Genomic DNA, 12,894 nt, shown 5'->3' on the forward strand with positions numbered 1-12,894 from the left:
GGGAGAAATGGATGCTACTTTCACACTCCACAGGACAAACACAGTTTTCTCTCTTTTTCAATAGAATCAGAAGTCAAAAACCTTCTTTCAGATGACAGTTCAGAGGGCCTCAGCCTACTGGATTTGCTGAGCTTCACCTATCAGGTTGCACGAGGAATGGAATTCTTGGCTTCTAAAAATGTAAGTAAATTAAAAAGTAAGTAAAGTGAAGAAAGAGTAAAAACATCTTCATATGCAACTATGGGTTTCAATTTAGATTTTGAAAACAAAATACAGTACTCTTTCTGGGACTATAGACAGCTGTCCTGGTTCAGCTAGGATAGTGTTAAGTTTCCCCAGCAGAGAGGGGGAAGGGATCTCCAGCCGGGTTATTCATACCATGCTGAGGTCAGGTCTGGCTGCAGCGAAGCTTTCCTTGGTGGCTTTGGGCGCAGAAAGCACGCACGGCGGGCGGGATGTATCCTTGCGGTATTTCTCTGTATATCTTTTGTCTTGTTTACTGTTATTACTGTTTGTTGTTGTTACTATCGCTATTGTTGTTGTTCGGATTGTTTATTACACTGTTGTATTAAATTTCTTCTTATTTTAACTTGGGGTTTGTGCCCTACTTGTGTCCGAGGGTGGGGGAGGGACAACAGCAATGTGGTCTCTGGTCCTGGTAGGGCTTAAAACTATCACAACAGCTTTCTTACCTGGCAACTGAGATCACCATAGTTGGAAAAATCAAAGCAGTAGTCAGTCCTCTTCTCCTGTTGCAGCCCACAACATTCATGGAGTCAGGGTGTCAGAGATGGTGGATATAGGCAGGGTCTGGGTGGAGGGCCCATGCAGCCACAGACCAGCATGGCCAGAAGCATAGACATATCTTCAGTACATGATGGGTAGAAGAGGGAAGGGCGGCATCACTTTTGTCTCCTTCCCACTGTAATGCGTCCACATGAGCCCTTGCTGGTTCTGAGGACTGGTGCCTCCCTGTCCCTGTTAGTGGGGAAGTGCAGGTGCCTGTTCAGTAGATGGTCTTGTTAAGACTGTGCCCAGAAAGTCAACAGATCTTTTTCAGGGTTCTTTGCAAGGAGATGATCCTCGTGGAATTAGCATGTCCTTGAACATCTTAATTTCTCTCCATATAGTGTGTGCACCGTGACTTGGCAGCTCGTAATGTCCTCCTGGCTCAAGGAAAAATTGTGAAGATCTGTGACTTTGGGCTGGCTAGAGACATCATGCATGATTCCAACTATGTCTCCAAGGGCAGTGTATGTGCTTCTTAATCTCCTGAGCTCTGCTTTAACTGAAATGAGAAGTGTCAATTTTAAACACTGTTTAATGTTCTTGCCATTCAGTGTTGGTTACATGAATTGACCATTGGGATGAACACTCCTGAGAACATTTTTTCCTCAGTTCATTAATTCCTGTAACTTTCCTAATTCTGCTTTAAAGCCAAAAAGCACTTGGCCACACTTGGTACTTCACAGGTTTACATTTTAACTGGCAAGTTTTGTGTCTGGATAAATTATTAAGGAACTGTCACTATAATATGGAGAGAAGTGACTCATCAATCAATGACATATCAGATCTAGATCAGCAGTGACAGCTTTTGTATCATACCTTCAATCAGCCTGGTCATCTGCTAGTGATAAAATGAATACAGTTATGGCTTAATTAGTCTTTGTGGGGAGCAAACAGCAGCATTGTTTATGATCCTGGCACTCCTGTGTTATACGGAATTAAAAATAAACACTAGCCAGGTTAATGCAACTTTTCTTATTAGAAAGAAGTTAGTCCTGGTTATCAAATAATAATTGTAATGGGAAGCATTTCTTTAATGGCTAATCTGTGTGGTCTGGGGTTTCTTTCTTTTTGCTACAGACTTTCCTCCCAGTAAAATGGATGGCACCTGAAAGCATTTTTGACAATCTGTACACAACATTAAGTGATGTCTGGTCTTATGGCATTCTGCTGTGGGAAATATTTTCTCTTGGTATGTACTGTGAACACTTTCTTATGTGTCGTAATTAAGCTTTTTCAGTTCAAGCTGTTCTATGCAAAGTATTTCAAGTTTTCCAGTAAAAATATATGTGTGAAATCAACTGTTAGTTATTCTTCTATATGGGGTTTCAGATCCCAGTGTTAGGTGTGAAATGAAATGTCCATACTCTCCCAAAGTTCTGTTTAGGTTTTTGGGTTTTTTTTTTGCAAGATACTTGTGGTTTTTTTTTTTTTCACTAGAATACTGAAAGCACTGAGTGAAAAGCTTTTGTGGAAAAGTATTGGTGTTCCAGGCCAGGATGGACTTTCTGCCTAATATGAGAAGGAACATGCTTCCCCCTTGCAACGGGATGCCTGGGGCTGCAGCCCAGCCCAGTGGCTGGTTTGAAACAGTCTCTTCATACACATTTCAAAAGGGCCTGTCTTAGTCCCATTACAGAATGAAAACAAATGTCAATCTTCTGAGATGCTGATTTCTCATTTCCAGGTCAGCGCTGTTCACACAGTTGGTTTATGGCAGTGTAAAGTGGTTATGACAACGTATAGCAGTTACAGACAATGTACAGTTCCCAGCTGGGAACAGCCTGGCTCTTTCCTCAGCCTCATTAATTAGCCTCTGGACGGGTGGCTGGCCTGCTTCAGTAAGCATGCATTGCCCAGATTTACTCTCAGCAGAATTAATCATGCTTGTGTGGTATTTACTAGTGCCTCACGGCAACCCCAAAGCTAATGCTATTTTCTAGAATAAGTTGTCATATAGCTGCTTCTCAGAAAACAGCAGTTGCACCACTATTTATGGTATTGATTACTGTAATCTCTGGGCATTATAGGATCCTGTAAATATCCATTCCCCAGCATCCCTGGGAGGCATGGGAGTGCTGTTGAATAGCTCCGGAACTAGAAGCACAGCTAAGCCTGTGCTTCACTGCCCTACCTGTAGGGAAGGTTCTGAAGCCCCGTTTTAGGTGAAAATCCTGCTCTTGAAAGGGCTGAGGTTTCTGCATTAATATTACAGTATGCCTTCTCCACCTGTGGAAGATGGTCTTTCTCAGAAAGCAATACATTCTTGGCAGCATTTGGTGAGAAGGTCAACTTTGATATCTTGCTGCAACACCGACTTCAGCTTTAATAATCTTTTTACACATCAGTGATAACTGAGCATGAGTGCAATGATGTCTGTATGCTGTGGCCCCAAATGATCACTTAAATGTGTCAGCTAAGGGGCCAAATCCAAACTTTTTGACAACCCACGCACCCAGCACGTTAGCAGTTGTCTAAAGCTAGCTGCCCAGGTGGGAAGACTTGGATGTGGAGGAGACTGGCTCACACTGCGTCTTTGCCCTTACAGCTGGGATGAGGCAAATAACTCAGGCAATGTCACTCTCAGCTGTCTTGCAAGTGACAAAGGCAGTAAAACCAGACAGAGCAAGTGACTTGCCTAAGGTTGCATAGAAAGTCAGTGGTAGAGCAGACCCATGACCTCAGATCTGCCAAATTGAGGCTGATGATCTGATCCATGTATCATCCAACCTCTTGTGTTCAGACAATACATTCTATAAACACTGTTAGGGGATTTTTTTCTAAATAATACCTACTTCAAACTTTCCTAGCCAATGTTTTAGATCAGGGCTCAATATGGTCAAAACAATAGCTCTGATGTGAAACATTGTCTAGTAGAGATGGATGGCATGTCAAATTATACCATTAACACTTTTTGACATGAACAGCAAGACAGTATTTGGGAGCTCTGCATAGATAGTCAAGTACAGAGTAGTATTATTTCTTCTCTTTTATCTGCAGGTGGCACACCATATCCTGGCATGATGGTCGATTCTACTTTCTACAATAAGATCAAGAGTGGATACCGAATGGCCAAACCCGATCATGCTACCAATGAAGTGTATGTGTGCATTTGGCTTTTCCACACCTGGCCAGTCTCCAGACAATTTTGGCTTTAGTTTCTGTTCAGTTACTCATTTTCCTTTACCAGTTGGTTGGTTAAAATGTTTTCTATCTTATCTGCAGGTATGAGATCATGGTGAAGTGCTGGAACAGTGAACCAGAGAAAAGACCTTCTTTTTACCATTTAAGTGAAATTGTGGAGAGTTTGTTGCCTGGAGAGTACAAAAAGGTTTGCACTTTGGATTTTTCTCCGTGTTTTCTAGATACTGTTTTAGAGGGAATTATACTGTTGTTCCAGCCACCATAGCCACTAGCACTGAACTGGTACATCCCACCCTATGTGAATTATGTGATTCAGACAGGGACAACTGCATGTTCAGTTTCTGCAGTGCAAGCTTACTGAGAGAAGCAGTTCTGTAGTATTAGCTGGGGAGAAGAATTCAGCATTTCTAATGAAATCCTGCCAAATCAGTTTTTATACTGGAGAATGTCTTTTACATATTTTCAAGGGATTTTCTAGGCAGTGAAAGAATTCTAGAAAAGGGACTACCTGGCCCACATGTATAACTTCCCTGTCTCCCTCTTTGGACCCTGACACCAGCAGGTTTTATCCTCATACTTCTGATAGTGCTGGACAAGTTCTGCCTGCCCCATCATTCAGTGTTTCATTTTCCCACCTACCTTCACTCTCTTCCCCCTCTCCCTACCCGTCTTTCACATCTATTTCTCTGATCTGTGCTGCCACATTCACTCCTGCATCGTCTAAAATTTATGTGTCACTTCTCCCTTCAAGCCATTTGAAGATGCTGGGCTTCTCTATCCAGTGTTGCTGGCTCATAGGGCAGAATATTTGCTGGGTTAATGAATCACAGTCACCCATCTGAAGAAAGGCAGCCTGAGTGAATAACTTCTAATGAGGCGTTCAAAATTACTATTTTCAGAGCTATGAGAAGATTCACTTGGACTTCCTGAAAAGTGATCACCCAGCTGTCACACGCATGAGAGGGGACTGTGACAATGCTTACATTGGTGTCACCTACAAGAATGAAGACAAGCTAAAGGACAGGGAGAGTGGATTTGATGAGCAGAGGCTGAGTGCTGACAGTGGGTACATCATCCCCCTGCCTGACATTGACCCTGTTTCTGAAGATGAGCTTGGCAAAAGAAACAGGCACAGGTAGGTGCAGTTTACAGATCATGTAGTCCATAGTCACCGTGCTGGGTCATGTTTGGCAATGTGCATTAACACTTTTTAGCATCCTATTCTGCAAATGGTTTCCTTACCTCTGTTGAAACTACTTATTGGAAAGGTCCCACGTAAATATAGTAGTAGTACTGGCCACAGTGTTTTCAATGGGAAAACCCCTGGTTTTGTCTCTTTTGTGACTGCCAGGGGAAGGCAACTGCTGGTAGAGTGCTCCTGTGTGTCACTAGGACTCCCTTGTTAGTTTGTCCAAGTCACACTGGCTATCTGGTGGCTCTGTGGGCACATTTGGCAACATATCTTGCCCCTACAGCTCAGTGCCTTGGAGCTGCATATGAGATTTCAAGGGGTTGATTTATTCTTTTTGAGATCAGCTCCAAAATTTGGGACAATTGTTTTTAATATCTTCTATGGTATTCTTTTTATTGACAGCAGAGTATCCAGGACTTTTTACTGCTCCCTTGTCAGTTTGCATGACTGATTCCATTACAGCACTACACTGTGTTACCCTTACTGTGAATGGTGGGGGTTTAATTCAGCACTTAATTCATAGAATATAGAATTAGCAACCTACAAACTTCTTTTTATATATATATATATTTTTGTGCAATTTTCAAGAGAGGGGTGAATGAAGACTCTAAGAAGCACTACCCACATTAAGATTTATTACCTCTGTTATTCTTATCTTATTGTCTGTTACTGTTATCTTATTTTCTCCTGACCTCCCTAGATTTACCTAAGTGACCTATCATCAGAGTGGTGTCATAAAGCTATTTCTCTAATAAGTCTCTGGCAGAAAGAGCCTGGAAGAACATATGAACAATCCGCTCCTTTGAATTCCAAGGTGGTTCATTACTCTTGAGATACAAGATATGTTATGTCCCAAAACCCAGGCAGTCAGAGTCACCTAAGATTGCACTGTGGGTCAGAAAGCATGTGGGGAGGCAGTGTTCAGTTCTGCTAGAGTTCTGGCAGTGTTCAATTCTGGGAATACTTATCCAGCCACATTTGCCATGTCTTTTGTCTCTGAGATGTTTGTCTCTTCCAGTTCCCAGACATCTGAAGAAAGTGCTATTGAAACTGGTTCCAGTAGCTCTACTTTCATCAAGAGAGAGGACGAGACCATTGAGGACATTGACATGATGGATGACATTGGGATTGACTCCTCAGACCTAGTGGAGGACAGCTTCCTGTAACCCTATGGACACCTTCCAGCTCTGCACATGGAGAAGCTTGCTTTGTCATCTACAGACTTTTGCTCCACAGAGAAAACCACTTTATTACAATGTCAAGGATGTGAAGAAGAGGTGGATTTGTACAGAGAAACTCCCAGAGATGGGCAGAGGAATCAGCCTGAGTATGAATGAAAGAGACCTGTCAAAGAAGGGTTTTTTTAGTGTTGCTTCTTGCAGTACTTCAGTAGCATCTCAGTGTTGTTTGCCATTTGAACTGGTAGGAGGACGAAGGAAAAGGCCACAAACAGACCAGTTTTGTGTTTCAAGGGCATTCATATGACATTGATGGATTGAATTTCCACTGCAGCAATACTTCACTATTGTAATTATGTAAATAACTGTCTACTTAAGGATTTTTTGAGGTGCACATTAAACATATGTCATGGATTTTAGAAGAGATCACTCATTAATTTTGTGTACTTCCTCCCTCAATCTCAGTGTCAGCTGCTGTTGAACTATCATGTGAATTAAAGAACATGAAAAAACCACTTTTGGACCAAAAGGGTCTAAAACCACAAGGAACTGACCAGTACTACAAAACATGTTACTTTTTACCATTAATGCAAGTAAAGGGGAATAATAATAAGAAGAAGAAACCAGTCTATAATAGGTGTTAGAAACCTAGTAAGTCTTTATTAACTATAGAAAATAGCTGTTTTCAGGATAATACTACTACTGTTTTCAGTAACACTAAATGTATATTTTACAATTCATTGTCCTTCAGTAAAAGCACAGTCTCAAGAAACTTTTTTAAGTACAAGGAAAAAAATTATGACATGAAAATTTTTATGAAGCAATTCTTTTTTTGGCTCTACACAGTATGGTAACTGCTCTGGTTAGCTAAAACTACTTTAACATGGAGAAATAATTATAATTTTGTTTTCTATCAAGAGCTGAGCAGCTTTTCTAATAAGATATTTTAGAAGACATTGTTGTCCTCTGATTAACTGAGGTTCCAAAATTTTAAATTAAGAAAAAAAAAAAAAAGCCCGATTTCCAAGATGCTGGAGAATAGAAGATTATGATAAACCACCAGCAACATCCCATTATTAGTGTTTCATGGGTACTCAAAAGAGATCCTGTCCTGGGGTTAGCTGTGAAGAATGAATTTGATATTTGAACTGCTCAAGGAACAAAGACATCTCTCTCAGCCTGGAAATCAAATTTAAATAAGCAGAAATAATTCTGCAGCAAATATTCTTGTCTTAGTTTTCAGGTTTAAACAGGAACAGAAAACTCTGACTATTTTCTTTGCAGACTGTAACTACAAATGGTAATTGCTTCCAAGAGTGTTTTTTGGAAGGTGCATGAAAATGAACCTGCTCTCAGTCTGCAATGGTTGCTTTTTGACACTACTTATATGAAGAAAGTATTACAATTACTGCTATCACTGTACAATGTGTTATTGAGATATGATGGTTTGGAAGACTTACATGTGAAAAAAGGTACATCACTGCTAAGGGCCCCATCCTTTCTGGTGCTCAACTTTCAAACTTAACTTTAATTCAGTGTGATGAGTGCCTCGCAGGATGTGCTCAGCCTCTGGCATGACACAGCCAATGCAAACACAGTCCAAACTCATCCTGTGTTGCAGTATTTTTCCTAGAAAGTGTGAAAGACAGACCAGCAGTGACCAACAGAACATACTGTCATGTTAAATTACAGTTTAACTTGAAATTGCCCTAAGAAAAGCTACACAAGTCCCCTTGGCTTCACTTGTTGTGGACAGCTGTGAATCAAATGAAAGCAAATGTAACACTGTCAGTGTTACAGGCAAATAATTCTGAGTCTGGGTTTCAAAATGTCACCTGGCTAAGGCCACTTACAAGTGTACTGCAAATCTGAAAACAGGACCTGAAGCGAGGCACCCACATTTTCTGCTCTGATGGATACTGACAATCAGAAGGAACCTTGAGTGATGGTGCATCCTCTATTTCTTTCAGTCAACAGATCAAGACCGAATGTCTTCCTTGGGAGCTGTTCTTTAGCCAAACACATGTCACTGAGCTCTGTATGGGGACAACTGTGAAACATAAAGACTCTCGATATAGCCAGGACAGATGAGATGATGTAAAGTGTCCCTCCAACTATGAATTGAGGAAACACAAATTGTTTGTTGGATATCCCAGATATCTGAACGGCCACTTGAGACCACACGTGCCTTAATTTGCATGTGTAGTCATTACAGCTACACATTCAATTTAGGCAAAGCAATTTCACCTGCATTTTTGCACATGGCCTGGCGTTCTTCAGGGTTTGAAAATCAGCCCTAGCATGTTTTATTATACCAGTTACTGGAATCTAAGGACATTTTTGTGAAGTCTCCCCTTCCCCTCACTAGTTTCATTCTGTATCTTGCAGCACATCTTGGGGCCAGACCCAAATGGTGGATGTGAACCAGAGCGGGCTCACTTTCCTGATGCATGGTAATGTTGATTCTGCATCCTGTCATGAGTATCAAGTAGATGAACTGCATCTGTGGCAGGGGTCTAACCAAACCCAGCTCACTGCAGGCTTGGAATGAGATAAGCTGGCCTGGAAACTGGAATGAGAAACAGAGGAAGAGTGGATCAACTAGAGAAGGAGAAGTGTGAGAGGATGATTTGTTTAGTTTTACCATATTGTCAGTATTACAGACTTTTTCTTTTATGGCTTAATTTTTGAGAAGCCACTCGAAGAGATATTCCCAAACCTTTTGCTACAGTAATTGTATAATGACAATCAGCATTAGCCTACGAAACACAGTTTTTGATTTGGAATAGCCAACCAATTCCTTACAGTGTGGTCTACAACTTGTACAAAATGGTCCTATTACATGATGAAGGACGTGAGATATGGTGATGTTATACATCAATATGTATATAAGTATTTTTATATAGACTTTTAGAATACCGCCAAAACATTTATGACAGCTATATCACTGCCTTTGTTTATATTTTTTTTTACTGTGATATATTCCACAGGCACGTTAACTGTTGCACTTTGAATGTCCAAAATTTATATTTTAGAATAATAAAAAAGGAAGTGTTTCCAAAATGTGGCTGTTGTGAAATGTTTGAAGAAGGGCGAACTAGCCTGAGTGATGGTAGGCACAAAATGTATTTCAAAAATACCCCTGTTGATATTTTGTCTTTGAAAAAAATCCTGTAAATTAAGATCTCTATATTTCAATAAATGATATATAATTTAAGGATATGTGAGGGGTCTATACTCACTTATTGAAAGATGGTTATAAAGAATCAGTCTTGCGCTTTTTTTTTTTCCCCAAAAAAGGTTTTTTGGTTAATTGAATGCTTTACAAAGCCATTGGGCAGCAATGACAGGTAGATCTCTTGAGCCCTTCCAGTGCGCATAGTGGGGAAGTGCTTGTGACAAATTACCTGGGTAGTGAGTGGCATCCATGGCCAGTGCCCCGAAACATGGCAAGTACAGGTCTCCAGTGACTGGTGCCTGGAGCAAAGCAGCCCTGAGGTGGACACTGGGCTCCCCGTATGAGATTCAAACCCTTCTTGACCTTGTCACTGTGCATGCTGAGGGGTTCAATACCAGCTGGTTGGCACACATGGAGGAAGCTGGGGGACATGGATGAAAACAAGACATGCTGTGTGTGTCTGCAATGTACACTCTCTGCTGCTTTCAGCACTGGTGTATAATAAAGGGTTTTATGCAAAGGTTGCTTTTAACAAGGAACTAAAAGTGCCTTGTGTCAGTCTTTAGCCTAAAGCTTTTGATGATTACAGAGGATTAGATAGCCCCACCTTGAAATGGTCATGATTTCTCTGCCTCTGGCTGAAGGGTTTTTTTAAAGCTATGCTGAGCTCACTTTCTTTATTAATCAAATCAGATTTTGTCCTATGGTTCTTGCTCCCGCAGTAATTAATTTTACACACTGAATGTAACTGAATGTGAATTTCAGAAGAGTTGCAAGATTTCAACCAGAAAACAGAGTTAAACTTGTCAGCTGCACTTCCTGTACTGGAGCCTGTGCTGGTTTGCCTGGGGAAACAAGGCAAGGCTGGCCGTGGGAAAGCCCTGTGAACAGGCAGGTTAGCAACCTCCTGTCCATAGAGTGGTCATTGCTGTTGAAACATTCTTGGAGATGAACTCTCTATCTAACATCTCCCTTTGCTTCACCACTTCCTTGCAAAGCACAAAAAACCCCTCCTCCCTTCAAACTGGGTGCAGCAGCCTGGGACCTTGCCTTAGAGCAGGTTCCTTCTCCTTTGTGCCCTTGCCAAAGAGGAGTCTTTAGCCTACAACACTGCATGGACATCCAACACTTCCTGCAACCCTAGGGCTTTGGGAAAGAGTCATGGCTTGTGTCTTTACATCTGTCCTGCCTGGCAATGCACCTTTTCCCCCAGAAGTTCAGCAGCTGTGTGAGACATAAGGACTGATGGACTCGTTATTCCTGTTCGTGCATGGTAAAGGGTGGTGGTACCAAAATTCCTCTTTATGCAAGAGACTACAACAGGGTACAGAGCTCAGATTAATTTCTCCATCCTCTTTGTCCCCTTTGCAGAGTGAGAATGCAATCTCCTGTGTGTAGGGTATGGTTGTGTGTGCCTGTGAGCATGTGTGTCCATGTTGAGGAGCATGAACAGTGAGTGTCTTGCCCTCTCACTGAAGTAGATCCATTTGGGAAAGGCCTAACCCCTCACTCCACTGATAACCACCGTCTGGGTGGATGGTGGGAGCCCTGCTCATCACCTTGCTCCCTGCTTCAAGGCCTCTGCAAGTATTTGGCTGGAAATGCATGGAGGGAGCACACTGGCACACAGCAGAGGCAGTCTGCCTAGGAGAGAGGAGTTGTGGGTAGAGTAGCACTGTGTCTGGAGCAGCTGAGACAGGCAAGTTCCTGGTCAGCACAGGAGGAGAAATGTAGGGAATGGCTTTCCATGTGGTGCCTATGAAGGAGACGTCAGTTTATGCAGGTAAACAGACATTTGGCTAAGCTTCTGGATTGCTATGAATGGTGTAAAAGGGGAGCAGCAGATTCATCATCCAGAAGCAAGTCATCCAGCCACCCTGAGATTCTCATGGTGGCTCTGGGAACCTGAGGCATGGTGCCCTTGCAACTGTTTCATCAAGATGCCATGTTCCATCACCTCACCCCCATCATTAGAGGCTATGTTGTACAGGAGCTATGTGCTGGCATAATTCTTGAGAAAGATAGAGGAAAGCAACGGAAAGCCTTTCATATGCTCAAAAAAAAAAAAAAAAAAGAAGAGGTAAAGTCACCTCATGGACCTGGGCTGGCCCATGAAGCCAGTAGCTGAAGCAGAGTCCATAAGCCATAGGAATCCGACCTACAGCAAGGTGAAAGGTTGGGCTCAGCACTCGTGGGCTTGTCCATCTGGCCCCAGCTCTGTCCTGCACCCCTTGGCACAGCCAGCTCACGTGAGACTGAAACACAGCGGGTGCTGGAGGAGTCACCAGCCCTTTCTTCTGCCAGCACTGATGTTCAGTGCCTCTCAAAGGGAAATTCATTTAACTTCCAACCCCAGTTCATCCCCATCCATATGACTGGAGCTAAGGATTTGGGGCACTTTTAAAAATTCTAATGTTTTCTTACATTTGTTAATACCTTTACTGAAATAAAGAACCAAACTTTTGTTTTTCAAGTTGGCCACAAGATGGAGGCATTAGACAAAAATCTGTTAAATTGTTCTTTTCCTCATCCCTTTCCTGTTTGGCTGCTTTTTTTTTTTTGCCTTTTTTTTTTTTTTTTTTCCCACAGCTGCACAGGTGTGCTACCACTGCAGAGGCAGAGCAGCTGGAGCCTTAACAGCAATAGAAGGTAAAAGAATACATACGGTATTCATCAGCTCCAAATGTTTTTTTTGGAAGGACTTTGAGCCTGTTATGATAACCATCGTTTTCCAGAGGATGAGACCTGTGGTAGACATTCCTTTTAAAGAATGAAATATGTATTGAAGTCTACTCTTACCAAAGGGAAAACTGAAACAGCATCAGGGAAGTTGCTTGGGATTTTTCTGAGCCATCCATTTTGTGTTACAGCATACAGCCCAAATTCTGCAAAGCTGGAAACTTCACTGGCAGCTGCCATGCTATCCCTGATGATGTTGACGGATACTCTGCCTTTTGCGTCAAAAAACTTACCCCTAGTGGAGAGAGGGAGGGATTTAGAATAAAATATATTATATACGGCTTTAGATATCCCAAACTCAGACGAGGCTGTGTCTGTCTCCTCTACATTCATTCTTTTGTTGCTTTAGTGTTGTGCTGATGTTAGATGGAGAAGCCAGAAGCACTCCTGAGCTGCGGGCCAGATTCACATGCCTTTGTGGTATTCAAAAGAAAATTAAAGGGTTGGGACCAGTCTAATGTACATAGCCAGACACCCGAACTTTGTAAACTATTCCTAATCTTGCAGCGATCTGACATATCAGACGTTGCAGTATTCACCCTGCCATTAGCACTGCTGCACTTTGCCAGCAGGAGCATCACCTGCTTTATAACTTCTCCATAAAAGTGATGCAACCTTTGAAAGAAGGGGGATGTGAGCCCAGCTGAAAAAAATGAAAAAAAGAGAAGTAACTGCTG

General features: G+C 42.0%; 1 protein-coding gene across 2 annotated transcripts in view; it reads left to right on the forward strand.

The window, feature by feature from the left end:
- PDGFRA (platelet derived growth factor receptor alpha) overlaps positions 1 to 9,505 on the forward strand; it is a 35,726-nt gene extending 26,221 nt beyond the window's left edge. For both annotated transcript variants that reach the window (XM_074904829.1, XM_074904830.1), the window contains exons 17-23: positions 65 to 180; positions 1,131 to 1,253; positions 1,867 to 1,978; positions 3,787 to 3,886; positions 4,012 to 4,117; positions 4,830 to 5,065; positions 6,141 to 9,505. In XM_074904829.1, the coding sequence (XP_074760930.1) occupies positions 65 to 180; positions 1,131 to 1,253; positions 1,867 to 1,978; positions 3,787 to 3,886; positions 4,012 to 4,117; positions 4,830 to 5,065; positions 6,141 to 6,288 (941 nt within the window). In that variant the 3' untranslated portion in view covers positions 6,289 to 9,505. The remainder of the gene's footprint in view (positions 1 to 64; positions 181 to 1,130; positions 1,254 to 1,866; positions 1,979 to 3,786; positions 3,887 to 4,011; positions 4,118 to 4,829; positions 5,066 to 6,140) is intronic.
- Positions 9,506 to 12,894: the final 3,389 nt, after the last annotated feature.

Source organism: Athene noctua, chromosome 4 (assembly GCF_965140245.1).
Source record: "Athene noctua chromosome 4, bAthNoc1.hap1.1, whole genome shotgun sequence".
NCBI lineage: Eukaryota > Metazoa > Chordata > Aves > Strigiformes > Strigidae > Athene > Athene noctua.